Below are 22,906 nucleotides of genomic sequence, written 5' to 3' on the forward strand. Positions count from 1 at the left end.
GCTGTCTAACAGCCGCAAAACATGCGGCCACAGGGACTCAAGCACGTCACTCGAGCACACGCGATACTTGGTGCATACCCGAGTAACGAGCACTTGCCCTCATCGCTATTTATATCTAATGCATGTCCCATCTGTAGAGCTTGACAGCACTGTGGCCTGTATTTTTCTTGTGATGGTTTCCGACAGTGCTTTCCCAAAATACCAAAAACATGGTGATCGGTTAGTTGGCTTCCCAAAAAAAACCTTGCAGCCAAAAACTGTGACATTAGTTGTAGAACATATTTGGCTAGAGGATGTATTTTTGGCACATGTCAATGCTCTCTGAAAAAGTTTCCACACATCTAACGTTCATGGTCCATGTACAGGCTGCAATGTCTGGACCGGTCTCTGGTCTTCCAACCTGAACTCAACAGCCCGAGTGGCATATACATGCTCTGTTCAAGTCCGGAAACCCTCAGCTGGTCCATACACACTGTGGAGGTCAGATGTATGAAACTGGCCTTATTGCGTATTTGAGATCTGGAAATTAGTACCATATGGAATGAACCTTTCGTTATTGGGACTTATGTGAGTGAGGACAACCTCTGAACACATAGGAAAGACATCTTACCTGTATACATGCTAAAGGTTCATTTGTCCAAATTGAGTAACCACCAACCAAGTAGATTCTTCCATTATGGACAGCAACTCCAGACTCATTTTGCCCTTAATATTAATAAAAAATAAACAATTGGCAATTACGTACATGTACATCATTACATTGACTATTATTTCATCTATGTAGGATACTGAATACTATGTGGATAATTCATTTAGTTTATCCAGCCTCTGCTGTAACTCATCTACATTGAGCATTACATTGGTGTTATCTGTGAGATTGGTCCACTTGTGCGGTTTTATTTGGGGAGCAAACTTGCACGTCTCCCTTCTCTGTTTCGAAATCAAACAGTCCATGACTTTGTGTAATTCTTACATTTGTTTGGTGTGGTGGTCATCAGAAAGCAGCATGATGCATGGGCAGAGAACTTGATTCCAGTGATATATTACTCTGCTGCCTACTGCAGTTTTGATCAAATCACTGTTTTATGTGATGCAAATCTACCAGTTTTCTGAATGCAGGCATTTTCTGTTTACACTGTGCATAGGCAGAAAGCTACCAATCAGTGGACTAAAGGTAGAAAATTTGCCAGTCCTCTAGTGATAATCTCCTGCTAATTAAATAGTGATTTTATAAAAACTACAGCAAGCAGCCCAGTAAGTGATATATCAGGGGGATCAGGAACTCGGTCTTTACTTTATACTGCTCTCAGATTAGGTGACAGATTCCATTTAAGCGTTTATCTATTTTTTTGGATAAAAAAATGGGTTGATTCTATGAAGCTAAGGCCACAGATGGCAGCCAGTTCTTCACTGGAATAGCAGAAGACTATGAACAATTTACATATTATACAACATAGTAATATAAAATCAGAATATCATTGGCAAATACCCACCTGTGAGTAAGTTAAAGTTGCAGCGCGTCCACTGATCTGTATCAATGTTGTAAGAGTCTATGTGTCGCACCAAAATCCTATCATTGTTGTAATCTAAATCGTTTCCACCCAGGACATAAAGCTTCCTTTGGACGGCTGCCATGGCGTGGTAAACTCTTCTCTGCAGCATCGGGCTGCGACTAATCCACTTATTCTGGAAAATACAAATTAGCAATTGCTTTGGCATCCTGCAGGGGTTACAGATGTATTCACTGTCAGAAGATTTACTCAATTCCTTTACCTTAGCTTTTGCATAAAGTAGATTTCCTAAAAACTCAGCAACATTCCGTGCTTGCAATGCGATCACACTGCATGTTTTTTTAATACCAGGAGAACACGGAAAAAAATGCATCATTTTTTATGCAATTTTCACAAATGATTTTGGAAAATCGGAGCAAAAAAAAAAACATTTCAGCACAATCAAGCTGCTTGCACATATTGTATACTTTTGTCTGTCACTAGAAATTTTCTTGACCATATTCACCCAGGACATTTTTTTACCTATTGTATTCTATGACCCCAACAATCCTGAAAATTTAGGGGTGTATTATTGAGCCCCCTCACTATTTTCCCTGTATTGTGAGCCCCGGACACTTTGTTCAAGTGAATGCTACAAGCTACAGTTCCCTGAGCACTGGGAGTGCTGCTCTGCAGGAAACAAATTAGAAAATGATGATGATGACGCGTTACACCAGCACTACCTCCACTTTAAAAGCTAGATATACCCTTTAGGGCAGTCTCACACATCCAGATAATTCCGGTACCGGAGCTCTCCATGTCCGTGTGGATATGTGGTACATCCGTGTGGCACACGTGGCAACCATGTGCCGCATCAGGACCACACGTACAGCCGCCGGGGAAGAAGGGCTACTGTAAGCGCTGTTTACCGGCGGCTGGTGCTGAACGAGGCTGTCATTCTTCCCTCCTGCTCTGCCGGCAACAGTGAGCAGGAGAGAAAGAATGAATGAAAACCCAACGTGGGGACCCCCTCTGTTTGTGAACCAACCCGGCAAAGCTCACAGCTGGGGGCTGCTATTCTCAGGCTGGTAAGGTGCCGGGCTCTGTGACGTCACCGCTTGTTACTGAGCATTAACCCCTTATGACCCCACTTGCCACCGCTACAGGGCAAGTGGGAAGAACCCGACAAAGATCCAGAATGGGCGCATCTAATCTGGGCAGCTGCGGGCTGCTGTTTTTAGGCTGGGGGGCAAGATCTATGGCCCCTTACCAGCCTGAGAATAGCAGCCCCCAGCTGTGAATTTTGCCGTTTGATTTTTTCAGGGTCGAGTTTGATCCGACACTCGGATCAGTATCGGACATGTCGCCTCCATTTCACATGTGTGAAAAAAAAAATCATTGGCGTGAATAACCTCATAGACTAAATAACAACAAACATAAGGATAGACCCTAAGAAAAAACAGATGTGCTTCTGTTTTTTCTTAGGGTCTATCCTTATGTTTGTATGGTGGTGGTTCTAGCCTTATTTTTGGATATATATATTGGGTAATAAACCTGACTTTTTGAGTGCCGACGTCTGTTATTTGGTTATATTGGAATTTTCTTCAGAGCACCATAACCCACCAAGCAGTGAGCACCCCTTATATTCTACATTAACCTCATAACATAATACACTATCACAGGTATGAGTTCTATCCATGAAAAACACGGATAACGCACGTGAAAAACTGACGTGTGAGTTTGGCCTATTTTATTTTTCCATACACATAGCTGTATGAGGGTTTGTTTTTTGTGGGATGGGTTGTAGTTTTGAATTACACTATTCATTTTACCATACAATTTACTGAGTAATGGGGGGGGGGACTCTAAGTGGGGTGAAATAGTGAAAACTACGCAATTCCACAATTGATTTTTGGCAGGACCAAACTTGTTTATTTTTTATTTAAAGAGGATCTTTCACCAATTTTTGCAGAGCGCTGTAAAACGGTTTTTGTTTTTTTTTTATTTCATCTCTCCGTTGTGAAAATATTAGCAATCAAACTATTTGGCACTTAATCAGTTAAGTTTAGTTAAGTCCAAGTGTGTGTTACCATATAGTTTTCACTGGGTACCTGTACTTTTCTCTGTATAAGTTTCTATCTGATAACACCCACTTGGACTAAGGTCACGTTCACACTTTCAGTATTTGGTCAGTATTTTACATCAGTATTTGTAAGCCAAAACCAGGAGTGGGTGATAAATGCAGAAGTGGTGACGGGTTTCTATTATACTTTTCAACTGATTGTTCCACTCCTGGTTTTGGCTCACAAATACTGGGGTAAAATACTGACCAAATACTGATCATGTGAACGTGGTATTAACATAGCTCATTAAGTGTCAAATACGAGTATTTGACTGCTAATATCTCCACAACAGAAAGGTGAAATTTAAAAAGAAAAAAAACATGTTTTATTACGCTCTGCAGCCACTATTACATTGTGTTTTTTGAGTAACTTAATTTTCATGGAAAGGAATGACTACAAAGTTTTACAATTCATCTGACCACGCTTTAAAACAATAACGACTTAATACTAATTGTCACTATAAAAACTGAAGGGCAGACTTTGTGGAAGCCAATTCGGTCTCAAACCTTTTGGGCGCGACTGTACAGAGGCCGATGCCACTATATATTGCTTTGTATTTGTATAGTAGGTTTAAAATATGATTTTGGGAGGTGATGACTGGGATCATGTTAACTCTTTGCAATTGAAATGCCATAAGAGGCATTTATATTGCAGGATAATTGTGAGCGAGCATTGTTGGAAACACTAGCTTCATGATTATCTTGCCTTGTAAACGGGCTGCCAATTACCAGATGAGTGAGAAAAACACTTGTTCATCAGGTGAAATGATCTTTGAAGCATAAAGGATCATTGAAAACAGGACTTGCCTGCCGAGAACCACAGCAGCCTATGTCAGCGAAATAGTACAGCTTGCATAGTGCGTATCGTTTACTTTGGTCTGCATGTGTAAACAGGCATGGTGGTCGCATCATAGCGCAGGACGGTCAATGTAAATAGACCTATAGTGTGGGCAGTGTAGAAATTGGAAATGCACAAGCCAAAATGTGTGCAGCGTGCTATCTTTTGTGTGTCCCAGATGTCCCTCTCCAAAGTTACCAAATATTGTTTCATGCAAAATCACCATGAATGCATGGTCTCATCGCTTATATGGTGGTTTGGTGAGGAATGAAAAACTATGTTAGCAAGTAGTGATGAGTGAGTAAACTCGTTGCTCAGGTTTTCCTGCTCGGGTGATCTCGTTGTATGCCTGAATACATGTGGGGATTCCCTAACAAACAGGCATTCCTGACATGTATTCAGCCTGTCCAGCAGCCACAAATCAGGCAGCTGCATCGACAGAAACTAAATCTCCGAGCACGCTAAAATACTCGGAGTCCACCTGAGCAACAAGTATGCTCGCTCATCACTACTAGCAAGTAATCATTCATTAGCTCTCATCAGTTTTATTTGCACAGTGAAACGTTACATGCAATACTTATCACAATCTCACAGAAAAGTTCAATTTCTTTGATCGTACTTTGATCCAAGTACTTTGTTACCGTTTTGCATGCCAACCTTGATGAAGCGGGCACAGGAGTATCATGTCCCGAATTCTTTATGAAGCGCGTATGCCTCTTATTTCATTTGGAACATCTTTGAGATCCTATGCGCCACTCCAAGAAATGTGCTCCACTTAGGGCCTGGAGTACATACATATCTGTTGTATTTGATGCCACATTTGTGGCGTAAATTACGATGTGTCAACTGCACTCAGCCACATCCTCCCTTGGCTTAATTCTTCCCACTTATTAAGACGTTGCCAGAGCTATCTGGGACTGATGTAAAAGTGCTAAATGTGGTTACAATTTTTGCGCCACCACTACTCGTTAAAAAAAAGTCACAAAATTTCAAACAGTTTTTTGCCCAAATTGTTCCGAAAACCTTTTAACAAATAATCGCCATTCCACTTAAATGAAGGCCAGAATACATAGATTCCAACAAATAACTGGAAAGTACCATTGAATTTTACATCGTTAGCAAGAAACTCCCAAGGCAGAAAGATAAAAATGCCATCTGATTTGCAAAGTATTCTTCTGTCCCCGGATTACGGCATTCTTTTTCTCTACTGCAATGCCTGCCAGGTGAAGCACTACACAAGCAGCAAGGCACAGGGGTTTGAGCAAGGTCACAGCTAAAACGGCAGTGTTTGAATACTAATCAGTGATCGGGGAGCATAGGTCACCGCAGCCTGTCTGCTAGCAGGTAGCTCTGTGCTCGGTGGCAGATGGCAGTCATTATTGACTCTCCACAAAGGCCTTGCTTAAAGCCGTGCCCCAGCGCTCAGTGATAGAGTAATTGAGATTCAGAGCGGGTACAAGCAGATGTGGTTTGCCAGAGCCCACCGTAAACAATATGCCAGCAGAATGTAGAAAAAATGAGGCTGTGTGCGCAAACATGAAGCCTTCCTGATTTAAAAAAGTTTCAATTATTAACTGTATGTGTGCTTGCAATAGCGTGCCATACAATTAGCAGAGGAAAAGGACATAGCTGTGATCTTCGCTTTGAGCTTATGAATTTAGAGCAGCGAGCATGCCTTTATATTACTGACACCAAAGAAAATATATAATTAACGCCTTAAAAAACAGGGAAAAGCAGGAAATAATATATAATTCACAAATTAAAACTCTTAACTTCGGTTCACACATGGAGTCATGTTCTTAGTAATTGCCAGGGAAATCACATGCTGAAAATGCATGTTTATTTCTGTGTTACATGTATTTTATGTTGTCTTTTATGTTGTACTGTTGAATGTTTCTTTAGATTATGGAATTTTGTGCTGATTTGTTTGCTGTTCTGGAAGTTTGCGCAAAAGTATTAGGCATGTGTGGAAAACTGCTGCAAAATCAGAATGCTTCCAAAAATAGAAGTGTAGTTTATTTTTATCAATTTATAAAATCAAATTGAAATCAATTTTGCCTTCAAATAGTATCAGTTTTCTATATACACTTGTACACAAATTTTATAGGAACTCAGCAGGGAGGTTATTCTAAACACCTTGGAGCACTAACCACAAATCTTAGGGAGAAAGCAGGCTTGCAGAAATCCTGTCTTTTCATATGATCTCAGACAGACACAATGATATTGAAATGAGGGCTCTGTAGGCAAAATATTAACACTTCCAGGACTCCTAGTTCTTCTTTAAACTAAAGATAATTCTTAATGATATTGGCTGTAAGTTTGGAGTCATTGTCCTGCTGTAGAATTAATTGGAAGTCAACCAGACGTCTCATTGATGGTACCGCATGTTTGAAAAGCATCAGCATGTAATTTTCAGAATTATTTTGCATTACTGAAGATAGCATTTATCCTGACTCCATTTGCAGAAATGCAAACTCAAACTGGCAAAGGAACCTCCACCATGCTTCATTGTTGCCTACAGACTCTCATTATTGTATCACTCCCAAACCCTTCATCAAACTGCCTTCTAAAACAGCCAACTATTTCACATTTTTACTGAGTAGATTGGAGCACCTTCTCCTATTTTAATGCACCCTCAATGCTATTTTTCTGTGTATAGTTTTGTCACTTGTCATTGTTTTGATCTAAAAGGAATTGCTTTGTCGCAATTCTTTGAGGAAGACCACTCACCACCTACTATTGTAGTTGAGTGCAGAGGCATATCTAGGGAGCAACATCAAGGGTATGTGCCCGGAGTACAGCTGCATTTTGCCACCCCCTGGACTGGGAGTCGTCAGTTCTCTGAGCCAGCTGCAGCGCGACAGCTCCCAGTGATCAATTGTACTTAAGTCTTTTAGATTTGAATCTCTGACTGCCGGGGGGTATTTGCTAGATTGTGGATTGTGTAGGGGTATTTACTGTGTGGGGGAGATTTAGTGTAATGGGGCTGGGGGAGGTTCACTGTGTGTGGGAGTATTTTCTGGTTGTGGGGGTATTTACTGTGTAGGGGGAGATTTACTGTGTGTGGAAGTTTTAGTGTAACAGAGCTGGGAGAGATTTACTATGTGTGTGGAGATTTACTGTGTGGTGGGGAGATTTACCATGTGTGGGGGTATTTATTGTGTAGGAGTGATTTTCTGTGTGGTGGGGAGATTTACTGTGTGTGGGGGTGTTTACTGTGTGGGGGGTATTTACTGTGAGGTGAGATTTACTGTGTAGGGGAGATTTACTGTGGGGGTATTTACTGTTTGGGGGAGATTCAGTGTTACGGGGCTGAGGTAGATTTACTGTGTGGTGGGGAGATTTAATATAACGGGTGATGATTTGAGAACACAAGTTTGGGGAGCAAGGAAGGGACAGATGCAGACAAAATATGGGGAGGGGAAGAAATTTGAAGACAATATGAGGAGCAAGGGGCCAGGTGTATGAGGAAAGAGGATGTATAAGGATGTATGAGGAAACTGTATGAGGAGTGAAGGGAAAATGTATGCAGACACAGCATTGGGAGAGAGATGGGATGGGTGTGGACACAATATGGGGAATCAGGGGGATGTGTGAGAAGGCAGTATGGAGAGTGAAAGGGTAAACATGTGAGATTATTTTGAGACAATAGTGTGAGGAGACCATATGGGGTAGAAAAGTGTGAGTGGGCACAGAATAAAGACTGAGTAGTGGGGGGTAGCATGGGAGAACAGTGTAAGGTCACAGCCAGGAAGGGATAGTAAGCCAAGGAGCTTATTTAGCTTATTTAGCTCTCCAGCTGTGACGAGGGGTCTAGGAACCCCCCACGGCTACTGTTAGTTGTGGTGAATAGGATCAGGGGTCTGCAATCCGCTAGCTACCAACCTCTCCAGTTTTCTGGACTTAGCTTGTGTTTTTTATTTTTTCCTCCTCCGGTGACTCATTCATAACAGGTGTAGCTGGGTCCCACTGGTTGCTGCCAGTTCTGAGCTGACTGCACTGCTGGACAACTTCTAATTTTAAAAGGAAGTAAGCATGATGTGTCTTAGCTGACCACTGTGCCTATGGTCCTCAACATTGCTCATTTCTTGGTGCTTCTTCTAAAGACCTTGAACAGCACATCTCAAAGAAACACAATTTTTGTCAGATGAGATATTGCTAATGCAGTATATCTACCTTTTGTCCTGTTGCAATGCTTGGTCTAGCCATTGAGTATGACCTGTGACATGAAAAAATAACAAATTGTCCTGGAAGTGATTATATAACCCCCATAGACGTCTGATATCAACATCATCAAGTCTCTCTGGGATTATTTAAAGAGACAGAAGGATTTGAGTAAGTGTAAACTCACAGAAGATCTGTGGTTTTCCAGTGACTTGTGACTAGGGATGAGAGGACAAGTGGATGATTGAGTTCATCGGGTTTGAGTGAACTTTAGTCTAAAGTTCGGTGCGAGTACCAGAACTCTACCCGAACTTAAACCCGAATCTGAACACCAAAGAAGTCAATGGGGACCTGAGCTTTGGAGTTGTAAAATGTTCCTAGTAAGGGCTAGGGGGCTGCTATAAGCCTCTCTCTCTTTCACTCATCTCTACCTGTGACATGAAACTGATTCTACAATTTACATTTCTAGCAGAGTTTGTCTGTTCCTTTACCTAGTTTGAGCCTCCTACACAGCTGTTTATGTTAAAGTTAATGACTGTTTTTCAATCTACATATGAAAATGATTATTATCGCCTAATTTATATAATTCGCCACTCATACACCTGAATATATTCCTACAAAATCCCTGACTTTGTGCAAGTGCACCTAGAAGAATTGGCACTGTTTGAAGACAAAGGGTAGTCACACCAAATATACAGTAGATTTAAAACTCTCTTTTGCTAATTATCTTTGCATAAATATAGTACTCAGCATAAATGACTCCACCCCATCACATCTATCAGAAAACATACAGTTGATTATAAAAAAAAGTGTTACTTAACAAAGAAAACCTTTCCCATTTCACACTCTCATCAACGGCACCATATGGAAGAGAAATGTCACAAACCCGGAGTAAAAAAAATGTATTTTTTTTACACAAGAAAGGTGAATACAAAAAGATCAGCAAAGCTTTAATTATCAGTCAGAATTCTGTAGTAAAAGTGATCCATAAATCTAACAAAGATGGAACTGCAACCATCTTACAAAGATGTCCAGGTCAACCACGGAAGTTAAAACTTAAACAAGAAAATCTTCCAATGAGAAAAAAAATTTAAAAAAAAATTGGCATGCAAGTTCACTGCATTAGTTAAAGAAGTACAAATCCAAACTGGGGTGCTTCCTGTGACACAATATCGCATACACTGCAGAGGAATGGCATTCATGGGTGTCGTCTTATCCACGAAGGAAGCCTCTCATAAAGTCCATTCACAAAAAATCCTGCCTTCAACTTGACAGGGCCCATGCTGAAAATTATGAAAATTACTGGAACTCTATACTTTGGAAGTGATGAGACCAAGATAAAGGTGTTTTTGGAACTAATGGCTTCAATACTGTATGGTGTCAAAAAGGTGAGGAGTACAAAGAAAAATGGATGGTGCCTACAGCGAAACATGATGGTGGCACTGACTTTAAGTGGGGCTGCATGAATGCTGCTGGTGTTGGGAAGCTACATTTCATTGATGGTGTCATGAGTTAACAGAAGTACTGCTCTATATTGAAAGAGAAGATGCTGCCATCACTCCGTTCCCTTGGTAGATATCCACTTTTCCAACATGACAATGATCCAAAACACACAAGGCTACCCTTGCATTTCTAAAGAGGAAGAGGGTGAAAGTGATTTTGTTGCCAAGTATATTTCCAGATCTGAACCAAATCGAATACCTGTGGGGAATTCTGAATAGACAAGTTGAGCATCACTCTCAATACAGGATCCAAGCTCTAAAAGAGATCGTTCTTGAAGGATGGAAAAAGATAGATGTTGCAATGTGTTGCCAACTCGTTCAATTTATCCTTAGAACACTTGGGGAGGTCCTTACAAATCATGGCGGTCATGCAAAATACTAGATGTAGTAGTTTTTGATATGTGTATTCATTTTTGCATCAACTAATTTGAGTAAAACTGAAGATTTTGTAATAAAGTTAAATATTATTACCCTTATTTTCATCTTATGGGTTAAAAAATGTAATATGAAACTTAGTCTTGTCAACATTTTTGGAAACTGTTCTTTTGTACAGTGAAATATTGATTAAGATCTTACTTTTCAAAGGGTGTAATCATTTATGCTAAACACTTTATATTAATACATGTGAGTTGTGCATAAAAACCCCCCCACTAAAAATACCTCAAGTAATGAATGCATGAAAATTAATATTTTTTCACTTGGGGATAATATGCATTATATTACTTACCTGTTTTGGATCATATACCATTAGTCTGTTCTGGTATTGTGCTGTGTTAGTTACACCACCTGAAATGACAAAAGTTCAGAATATATTTAGAAACTGCGGTCACCAATTACACCTCTAATATCGCCATAGTTTGCAGTCTATATAGTGCTGCTGACTACGCCTTGCAAAGTCAGACAGATGTTGATGCTCATCCCATCTAGCAATAGATGATTTTCCCTCTAGTTGCCAAACCAAAGCACTATACAAAAAGCAAATATATTTGCAGGACCCAGGTACAAAAATCCCAGTAAAAAGCCAACTTCAGCTCTGAAATAATATGGTGATAGTCTCCTCAAATATGTGAATTCTCCCCTCCAACACTGTTTGCTGTAGTGTGACCCTAACAGCTGATTCACGGTGCCCAAACCACACAAGACCGGCTACATTATTCCAGCATTGTATGTTATACATTGTAGCACTGGAGTGTTTCAGGAAAATATACATTAAATAGTGACCGGTGATGCTCAAACTAAAATAACTAGTCCAAGAGGCAGATTCATGGTGGTTTCTTCCTATGCCATCTTGCTCCGCTTCGCTAGACTGTCTCTCTTTATTGAGGAGTGGCATGAGGAGGAGCCTTTTGGGACCTGCCTCTTGGACTAGTCATCTGAGATGTGTGGTGCAACAACGGCTTTTAAAAGTATATTATATCCATAAAAGTATGGATTGCAGCAGCATTTCAGAATGATACATACACTTAAGCAACAATGGGGAGAGTCTCTGATTCATGCTCTACGAGGGCCAAGTTCTTCAGTGTCACTTCCTTATGGGATGGGACCCTACTTGAGCACCAACAATTAATAGGAGTGCCTTGTCTCAATCATATGTATTTGCCCACACAGAGGAATCAGTGGTCCAGGGTAAATATAACTCGAAATGGGCAGGAAAATATGTCAGTGTTCTAAGGGGTAGTTGGATTGAGATAGCACAAGTATGAATACTGCTACTTTATTTTTATAGGGATAGTGTATTCAGATATATAGATAGCATTTTCAGATATGCAAATTTTGGTTTAATGAACACTTAATGTTATCTATAATTCTAAATAATTATAATACGCCTCTGTATTTATTTCTGATGTATATTGAGCAAGTTTTTTGTGGATCAGTTTCAGTATGAATTGACATTAGAATAGAAAAATCCAGTGATCTAAGCAACCTCAAATGAGGAATGGTCATTGGTGCTAGGCTAGCCTGGGTCAATATTTCAACAACTGCCAACTTTGTTGGGTTTTCCAATTCAATATTTTCAAAAGTATACTGAGAATGGTGTAATCAAGAAAGAACATCCAGAGAATAAAGAACCTTAGAGAAAACAACTCTGACGAGAGGGGTCAGAAGAGGATTTCAAGAACCATTTTGATTAACAGACGGTGCTCAGTCAAGCAGCATATTGCACATAAAAATCCAATGTTGTTCTTCCAACTATTACGTCCTAATATACATCTTATTGTTTCATATCACAGATGGGTTATAACAGCAGACCAGTTTTGAATACCATTATGACAAAAGGAAACTGAAAGTCAAGACTCCAGTTGAAATTGCAAAAATTGGATTACTGCGCGGTGAAAAATATTGCCTGGTCAGATGAATCTGGATTTCTGTAGCAACATGCTGATAGGAGGGTCATAATTTTGGTACAAACAGAATAAATCTATGAACTTTTCCTTTTCAGGTTGTTGGAAGGGGAAATATTAGCATAGGCAAATTTATATTAGTACATTCTGGATCTTCTGATACCTTTGAATGGGTGTATGGACAGTAGGGCTTACACAAACATTGTGGCTGACCACCTCCTCCCTTCATGGCATCTGCATACCCTATGACAGAAGGACACTTTCAACCTCAAGGGGCTTATAATAATGGATTAGTACCATTCACGTGCCAGCAAGTTTTCCTGATATTCTGGTGTTCACCTTTCCAAGAACCTAATCCTATAGAGCATTTTAGTATGTCCATTTACTTTGTGGCAATTGTACGAAACCATTTTGTCTGCTTGAGCCAATATTCCCAGAAACCCAAAAAACGAATCAACCTACTGGAAGCAATTCCATGACTAATTGCTATGGTTCTGAAGTCCACAGAATGTCCAATGCGCTACTATAAGGGTGTGTTGAATAAAGTGGCCATTCAATTATATATATATACACACACACACACACAGTAGCAACCAAAAGTTTTGCTTTTTTTTTTTTTAAAGTGTGATTACTTCTGTCTGCTTGCTGTGATGCCATTTTTCTGGAGATGAATTGAAAGTGAATGAAGTTATCATCATGCAAAAACCTTAATTTTAACCAAAATGCTTTAGAATATACACTCACTGGCCACTTTATTAGGTACACCTGTCCAACTGTGTGTTAAGACTTAATTTATAATCAGCCAATCACATGGCGGCAACTCAGTGCATTTAGGCATGTAGACATGGTCAAGACAATCTCCTGCAGTTCAAACCGAGCATCAGTATGGGGAAGAAAGGTGATTTGAGTGCCTTTGAACGTGGCATGATTGTTGGTGCCAGAAGGGCTGGTCTGAGAATTTCAGAAACTGCTGATCTACTGGGATTTTCACGCACAACCATCTCTAGGGTTTACAGAGAATGGTCCGAAAAAGAAAAAAAATCCAGTGAGCGGCAGTTCTGTGGCCGGAAATGCCATGTTGATGCCAGAGGTCAGAGGAGAATGGGCAGACTGGTTCGAGCTGATAGAAAGGCAACAGTGACTCAAATTGCCACCCGTTACAACCAAGGTAGGCAGAAGAGCATCTCTGAACGCACAGTGCGTCGAACTTTGAGGCAGATGGGCTACAGCAGCAGAAGACCACACTGGGTACCACTCCTCTCAGCTAAGAACAGGAAACTGAGGCTACAATTTGCACAAGCTCATCGAAATTGGACAGTAGAAGATTGGAAAAACGTTGCCTGGTCTGATGAGTCTCGATTTCTGCTGCGACATTCGGATGGTAGGGTCAGAATTTGGCGTAAACAACATGAAAGCATGGATCCATCCTGCCTTGTATCAACGGTTCAGGCTGGTGGTGGTGGTGTCATGGTGTGTGGAATTTTTTCTGGGCACTCTTTGGGCCCCTTGGTACCAATTGAGCATCGTTGCAACGCCACAGCCTACCTGAGTATTGTTGCTGACCATGTCCATCCCTTTATGACCACAATGTACCCAACATCTGATGGCTACTTTCAGCAGGATAATGCGCCATGTCATAAAGCTCGAATCATCTCAGATTGGTTTCTTGAACATGACAATGAGTTTACTGTACTCAAATGGCCTCCTCAGTCACCAGATCTCAATCCAATAGAGCATCTTTGGGATGTGGTGGAACGGGAGATTCGCATCAGGGATGTGCAGCCGACAAATCTGCGCCAACTGTGTGATGCCATCATGTCAATATGGTCCAAAATCTCTGAGGAATGCTTCCAGCACCTTGTTGAATCTCTGCCACGAAGAATTGAGGCAGTTCTGAAGGCAAAAGGGGGTCCAACCCCTTACTAGCATGGTGTACCTAATAAAGTGGCCAGTGAGTGTAGATATGATCATTTATTTAATGTTTAATTAATCGACATTTTATTAAATTAGATCACAAAACAAATTTAAATATTAGACAAAGATAACACAAGTAAACACAAAATGCAGCTTTTAAAGGCAATACTGAATCTTAATATCGCTTACCTATAAATCACCCACATGGACCAAGTACCAAAGCAGCCCCAATACCCGTTTCGCATGGGCTTCCTCGGCTAGCCCCCCAAAGGTAAGAGATATTAAGTTTCAGTATTGCAGTTTTGGTTTCCAGGGATAACTATGGTCATGGTTTCTCAGTGCAGTCACAATGAATCACTTTATTGATGAGTTTAATCATAGAATCGTAGAGTTGGAAGGGACCTCCAGGGCCATCTGGTCCAACCCCCTGCTCAAAGCAGGATTCGCTAAATCATCCCAGTCAGATGTCTGTCCAGCCTCTGTTTGAAGACTTTCATTGAAGGAGAACTCACCACTTCTCGTGGCAGCCTGTTCCACTCATTGATCACTCTAACTGTCAAAAAGTTTTTTCTAATATCTAATCTGTGTCTCCTCCCATTCAGTTTCATCCCATTGCTTCTAGTCTTTCCTTGTGCAAATGAGAATAAAGTTGATCCTTCTACAATGTGACAGCCCTTTAGATATTTGTAGACAGCTATTAAGTCTCCTCTCAGTCTTCTCTTTTGCAAACTAAACATTCCCAAATCCTGCAACCTTTCCTCATAAGACAGGGTTTGCAGACCGGTCACCATTCTGGTCGCTCTTTTCTGAACTTGCTCCAGTTTGTTGATGTCTTTTTTAAAATGTGGTGCCCAAAACTGGACACAATATTCCAGATGAGGTCTGACCAAAGAGGAGTAGAGGGAAATAATGACTTCACGTGATCTAGACTGTATGCTTCTGTTAATACATCCCAGAATTGCATTTGCCTTTTTGCTGCTGCATCACACTGTTGACTCATATTCAGTCTGTGATCTATTAATAAAGTATAGGAGTAACCCCGGCACACTAAAAACATGAAAGTAAAGTCTTCTCAACGACAGTCTTTAATTGTTGTGATTTTATTGATTGTGAAAAAAAAAAGGGTGGTGTTACAATCCAAAAAAGGGTGGTGTTACAATCCAACATTTCAGCTCTACATCTCGAGCTTTCATCAGGGATATGACTAGATCCTTGGTTTTGAGGTGTGTGTATAAGTGGTATAGGTTTGCCTTTGTAATCCAGCTGCTGGAACGGTACCTATAGTAACCACGATGTGTAGGGTCAGCACGTGACTCCCGTCCTTGTGTCCTAAATCTAGTCAGGTGTGGAGGAGGCCGGAAGTCACTTTATATGTGATCTATTAATATACCCAAGTCTTTTTCACATGTGCTGTCACTTAGCCCTATTCCTCCCATTCTGTATATGCTTTTTTCATTTTTATTGCCCAGATGTAGTACTTTGTATTTCTCCCTGTTAAAAACCATTCTGTTAGTTGCTGTCCACTTCTCCAGTTTATTTATATCTTTTTGAATCCTCTCTCTCTCTTCTCTACTATTAGCTATCCCTCCTAGCTTTGTGTCATCAGCAAATTTAATCAGTTTACCATCAATTCCTTCATCTAAATCGTTGATAAAGATGTTGAACAATACAGGGCCCAGGACAGAGCCCTGTGGTACCCCACTTGAGACATTCTTCCAACTGGATAAGCAGCCATTTACGACCACTCTTTGGGTCCGATCACTAAGCCAGTTATGAATCCACCTAACAGTTGCCTTGTCCATTCCATACTTAGTCATTTTTTCAATAAGGATTGTATGAGAGACTTTGTCAAATGCTTTGCTGAAGTCAAGATATACTATATCTACAGCATTTCCTTGATCCACCCAATCAGTGATTCCGTCATAGAAGGAAATTAAGTTAGTCTGACATGACTTATTAGTTACAAACCCATGCTGACTCTGTTTAATCACTTCATTCTTATCCAGGTACTGGCATACATGTTGTTTAATAATTTGTTCAAAGATCTTTCCTGGTATAGAAGTCAGACTCACCGGCCTTTAGTTGCCTGGGTCCACCTTCTTCCCCTTTTTGAAGATAGGAACAACATTTGCTCTTCTCCAGTCTTCTGGCACATCTCCTGTTCTCCAAGAATTTTCAAAGATTATGGAGAGGGATTCAAAAATTTCTTCTGCTATCTCCTTCAGTACTCTGGGGTGTAATTCATCTGGACCTGGAGACTTGAATTCATTTAGGTTAGCTAAGTGTTTCCTCACTATCTTTCTGTTTATAGATATCCTGGATTCTTCTATTCCCTTAATAGGACAGTGAAGAACAGCTGATGTTACATTTCCTTTCTGAGAGAAAACAGATGCAAAATAGGAATTTAAAAGTTCAGCCTTCTCAACATCCTGTCTTACCATTTCATCATTTTCATCCTGTAAAAATTCTATAGCATCTTTGACTTTTCTTTTACTTTGGACATATCCCCAAAATCCTTTATTATTGCTTTTGACATCTCTTGCAAGCCTCAATTCATTTTCAGCTTTAGATAATCTGATTTGTGCACTGCAGGTTCTGCAGACAGCATTATATTCTTCTTTAGATATGCCTCCCTCTTTCCATTTTATAAACATTTTTTTCTTCCTTTTTAGCATGTGCTTAAGTTCTGTGTTCATCCATCCTGGTTTCCTTAAATGCTTCCTATTCTTCCCTCTTTTCGGAATTGTTAACAACTGTGCCTTATTTAATACTGGCATAAAAGCTATGTGATGTTGGCAATTTAAATATGTTTGATATAATACACAGATTTCTATACTGTACTAGCTACTATATTCTATTGAATTTTATTACAGAAAATTTTATTATATAGTATCTCTTCCCAACCCAACTACATATATGTGGCATGTACTATATTGACACCTGTATGTCATTTTTGTAAGATATTTGTGTAATAAAAAATAACTATATTTCTGGATGGCTTAGTTACTCTGTTTTTTTCTGGTGTATGAATCATCTATTGGGGGCCCACATACACATTCTACTGTCTGACAAATCCATCAACATCAGCTAATTTGGCTTGGCCATTAGTCAAATGTGAATGGAACAATCAGAGTTTCACGGTGGTGTCAGAGGCTGAAGACTGTCGTTCTGCATCTGACTGCAGAAGTTCTCAGCAGTATCCTTTGCAGACTTCCTCCTGGGCCTTCTGACTTTGGGACCCAGTGGCGGCCTCCCCCTCTCTAGTTGACACGCCTGGACCGGGGTGTATATAACTCCCAGCTTGCTACTGGAAGACGCGGTTGATATTTCTATTCCAGTTCCGTTGCGGCTTGGAGCTATAGCAGTCGGCTATCCTCCTCTCTGGTTTTTGGAGGACATGTGTATCTCTCTGAGTCTACTCAAGCTAAGTGTCCCCCTTGTTTGTATATCCCATCTGTCTTTAGTGGTAGTGGGAAATGACTTATCGCCTATCTTGTCCTTCCCGTTGCATGGCTTATCGCCAGGGTCAGACAGGGATTAGGTATCCTGTTCGGCGATAGGTGCGGAACCTATGTAGGGACGATAGGGCAAATAGGATGACGTTACATCTGTCTAGGGGTCTCTTCTCCCCCCTTCCCTAGTGTTTGGTTCCCTTTCCCTGATCCCTCGTGTTGCACTTAGCCTTTCCTACACGTGTCACACAGAGCTTGTTCCAATCACAACAGTTGAAGGCAGATGTCAGCGGTATAACACAGCTGGCAAGTGCCATGTAAAGAGTGGACTCAGCTCCCGAGCACGCTTCATACACACATACCAGACACGTAAGTTACATGTATGCTAAGGGTTTCTTATTTTTTCAGGTATATTGCAGTATTGGAAATCTCTCCTGTTGGAAGGTTGGGTTGTTTATTTTTAATAATGACTTTTAATATGTTGGATGTTTAATTCCTACTGCTGTAGGCTGTTTATCACCAGTAAGAAAAATGTTTTCTCCTATTCATGACTAAATTAATATGCTAATATGGATTAACCTCTTCTTGTCATTTTGTCCCACAATCGGTTTTTTTGTGTATTGCTTCCTTTGCTTGTAGATGTAAATACTTATGTCCCCCCAAAAAAATTGAGAAAAGTATTCAAGGTGTGAGACCTTTATTGGCTAACCAGAGAAAATATATTTGCAAACAAGCTTTCAGGGCTCAGAAGGCCCCTTCATCAGGCTAGATTACTAGCTTTGCTTGTAAAAGATCTAAATCCTCAATTAGTAAATACAAATTAGCATCCACCATGTAGTCAAGAAATCTATTTTGTTCATCATGTATAACATTGTGTGAAATGTTTGTCTTTTTGTTAGTTTTGATACATATGTAAAGAAGGACTCTAAAGAACTTTATTTCCCCTAAATCTGTGTACAGTATATGTGTACTATACAGTGGGGCAAAAACGTATTTAGTCAGTCAGCAATAGTGCAAGTTCCACCACTTAAAAAGAGGAGAGGCGTCTGTAATTTACATCATAGGTAGACCTCAACTATGGGAGACAAACTGAGAAAAAAAAATCCAGAAAATCACATTGTCTGTTTTTTTTTCATTTTATTTGCATATTATGGTGGAAAATAAGTATTTGGTCAGAAACAAAATTTCATCTCAATACTTTGTGATATATCCTTTGTTGGCAATGACAGAGGTCAAACGTTTTCTGTAAGTCTTCACAAGGTTGCCACACACTGTTGTTGATATGTTGGCCCATTCCTCCATGCAGATCTCCTCTAGAGCAGTGATGTTTTTGGCTTTTCGCTTGGCAACATGGACTTTCAACTCCCTCCAAAGGTTTTCTATAGGGTTGAGATCTGGAGACTGGCTAGGCCACTCCAGGACCTTGAAATGCTTCTTACGAAGCCACTCCTTCGTTGCCCTGGCGGTGTACTTTGGATCATTGTCATGTTGAAAGACCCAGCCACATTTCATCATCAATGCCCTTGCTGATGGAAGGAGGTTTGCACTCAAAATCTCACGATACATGGCCCCATTCATTCTTTCATGTACCCGGATCAGTCGTCCTGGCCCCTTTGCAGAGAAACAGCCCCAAAGCATGATGTTTCCACCACCATGCTTTACAGTAGGTATGGTGTTTGATGGATGCAACTCAGTATTCTTTTTCCTCCAAACACGACAAGTTGTGTTTCTACTAAACAGTTCCAGTTTGGTTTCATCAGACCATAGGACATTCTCCCAAAACTCCTCTGGATCATCCAAATGATATCTAGCAAACTTCAGACGGGCCCGGACATGTACAGGCTTAAGCAGTGGGACACGTCTGGCACTGCAGGATCTGAGTCCATGGTGGCGTAGTGTGTTACATATGGTAGGCCTTGTTACATTGGTCCCAGCTCTCTGCAGTTCATTCACTAGGCCCCCCTGCGTGGTTCTGGGATTTTTGCTCACCGTTCTTGTGATCATTCTGACCCCACGGGGTGGGATTTTGCGTGGAGCACCAGATCGAGGGAGATTATCAGTGGTCTTGTATGTCTTCCATTTTCTAATTATTGCTCCCACAGTTGATTTCTTCACTCCAAGCTGGTTGGCTATTGCAGATTCAGTATTCCCAGCCTGGTGCAGGGCTACAATTTTGTTTCTAGTGTCCTTTGACAGCTCTTTGGTCTTCACCATAGTGGAGTTTGGAGTCAGACTGTTTGAGGGTGTGCACAGGTGTCTATTTATACTGATAACAAGTTTAAACAGGTGCCATTACTACAGGTAATGAGTGGAGGAAAGAGGAGACTCTTAAAGAAGAAGTTACAGGTCTGTGAGAACCAGAAATCTTGATTGCTTGTTTCTGACCAAATACTTATTTTCCACCATAATATGCAAATAAAATGAAAAAAAAACAGACAATGTGATTTTCTGGATTTTTTTTTCTCAGTTTGTCTCCCATAGTTGAGGTCTACCTATGATGTAAATTACAGACGCCTCTCATCTTTTTAAGTGGTGGAACTTGCACTATTGCTGACTGACTAAATACTTTTTTGCCCCACTGTATGTTCAGTACTGTAGTGTCAGTGTGTTAATATCACTCTATGGCCCAAATTCCTTTGCATCTGTTTTCCAATTCATCATTCTACTTTTCTTGAAGTCTATTTTATGTATGCACATGGTTTTATTTTATTTTGCTTTGTTGATGGAATCTAGTAATTCCAGATATTTTAACTCAATTCATCAATTGCGACTTTTTAAAAAGATGCAACATTTAGTGCAACTCCACTCCAGTCTGCCTCAAGTGTAGTTTTTAGTGTGATTTTGGCACTATTTTTGCTATTTTTGGCACCAAAAATCACAAAAACAGTACAGGACAAGAAGAAAGTTCACTTTGGACATAGCGTTGACGGACTGCATCAATGCTACTGTCATATTATGATCACGTTTAGCGATCACGCTAACGCAGCTTCTCCATCTGTGCTAGCGGTGACGGACCCCTGAACGCTGCAGACCGGGTCCGAGGGTCCATCACAGAATGACGGCACATCGCGAACGCATGCTGATTACGACATGCGTTGGCGATACGCTCGTCTGTTCCAGTCTATGGGTGCATTAACGCATCCGTTACATAGCGTTAATGCCGCTATGTAATGGATGTGTTAAACGCTGCCCACAAATGCAATTTGAACCCAGCCTTATGCTGTGGAATATGTTGGCATAGTGAACAAACATTACTAGGTTGCTAGAGGTATTTTCACAGCATGTACATCAGTGTAAATATACACTAGATCAAATTTAATAATCTGCAAACACATTATGTAGCAAATAATAGACAAACATAATGAATTGCGAGTTTTGGCATTTTCATGCCAGTTTCTCCCAGCTTTCTCAAAATGGATGGAGCTGTGGCTGGACAAGGACACAAAGGGGATGGAAAGCTACAGCTCGTCTATTTAACAACAAGCTATGACATTCCCTATGCTAGAAATCTCACTCTAGTCAGGGAGTGGAGTAAGATTTCTGGCGTAGCACTCAGAAGCACGGTGACACTTGTCAGACGCTTTTGATTCTTTAATAAATGTTCTCCTATAAACCCTCTCATCAAGTTCGGTGAGAAAATTTCCAGTCTTGATGAAGAGGGCTCAATGTGTCTCAGATAACTAGTTCAAGGTCAGTCCTGAGCTCCCTTAAACTGACAGTTTTCTCCTGATGCACTCATATATGGGGAGACCTATCAGTCATGGGACAGTGAGAAGCTGCTGGGATTGGCCTGATCCATCATCAAAGACATCCACAGCCATATTTGAAGATATATTTTATCTGAAACACCACAGCTCGTGTCTGATTCATTCTGATTTCGGTTAGGGAAGCATTGAAATTTTTGCTCATAAAAACATGAAAATAGTGCGAAATAAAAAGGTTTTAGGTTTATGCTGAAAACATATTTCTCCATTATTTAATTCTAAACAAGTTTTTTAGAAAATATTTTGAAACGGTTTTATATCTGAAACAGTAACACTCTCTGAACATAACATGTAGGAATAAAATGAGAATGGGAATCCTGCTTTCAATAAACTTTGCATAAATTAATAGTACAGGCAATAAGAGAAACCTTGTAATATATCTTATCAGAGAAATCTGCTTCTTTCCTCATGTATGAGCCATTTCTTCCCCACACTCTTTCCTGAAGTCATCCACACTAATTAAAAAAAAACACCTAAACTCTATCTTATGCAATTTAAGACAGACTGCCAGCACAGTGAGATGTCAGACTATACAGCTTAATATACTCTATAGAGAAGGGAAACAGAAAAAGGGACACACAGAAAGATTGTGCTGAGCCTCCTAACAAGTCTTTTAATCCACACCTGAGATGGATTAACATCTACACCACTCAGTACTGCTGTATATTGTCCTCAATGCTGCTGCTTCTTCTATGTGTGCTAAAAAAGGAATGAAGACCTAAAAGAAGGAATGAAGAATGAAGATCTATTTCTCTGTGTATGAGAGTCAGCTAGTTTCATCAAACCAACTCAGAGCCTACTGTAAATTAAGAGTCAGAGTCTTCAGAGAGGAAATCTGGTGAAAATGCAGGAAAGTGGGTATATACAGTGGGGAAAATAAGTATTTGATACACTGCCAATTTTGCAAGTTTTCCCACCTACACAGAATGGAGAGAGTTGACCGTAAGAGACAGAATCTTAAAAAAAATCTAGAAAATCACATTGTATGATTTTTACATAATTAATTTGCATCTTATTGCATGAAGTAAGTATTTGGTACAATACAAAAACAGAACTTAATATTTGGTACAGAAACCTTGGCAATTAGAGAGGTCAGACATTTCCTGTAGTTCTTGACCAAAAGTTTGCACACACTGCTGCAGGGATTTTGGCCCACTCCTGTATACCGATCTTCTCCAGATCTTTCAGATTTCGGGGCAACACTGAGTTTAAGCTCCCTCCAAAGATTTTCTATTTGGTTAAGGTCTGAAGACTGGTTAGGTCACTCCAGGACCTTGAAATGCTTCTTACAGAGCCACTCCTTAGTTGCCCTTGCTGT

At 40.3% G+C, this 22,906-nt stretch overlaps 1 protein-coding gene across 4 annotated transcripts in view; it reads right to left on the reverse strand.

Moving 5' to 3' along the window:
• The window catches only part of KLHL32 (kelch like family member 32), a 454,252-nt gene that overhangs the window by 26,843 nt on the left and 404,503 nt on the right, over positions 1-22,906 (reverse strand). For all 4 annotated transcript variants that reach the window (XM_073589527.1, XM_073589529.1, XM_073589525.1 and 1 more), the window contains exons 8-10: positions 10,844-10,902; positions 1,494-1,686; positions 611-705 (exon numbers count right to left, since the gene is read on the reverse strand). In XM_073589527.1, coding sequence (XP_073445628.1) covers positions 611-705; positions 1,494-1,686; positions 10,844-10,902 — 347 coding nt within the window. The remainder of the gene's footprint in view (positions 1-610; positions 706-1,493; positions 1,687-10,843; positions 10,903-22,906) is intronic.

Source organism: Dendrobates tinctorius, unplaced genomic scaffold (genome assembly GCF_039654945.1).
Source record: "Dendrobates tinctorius isolate UK_male_01 unplaced genomic scaffold, ASM3965494v1 ptg000111l, whole genome shotgun sequence".
In the NCBI taxonomy this organism is placed as follows: domain Eukaryota; kingdom Metazoa; phylum Chordata; class Amphibia; order Anura; family Dendrobatidae; genus Dendrobates; species Dendrobates tinctorius.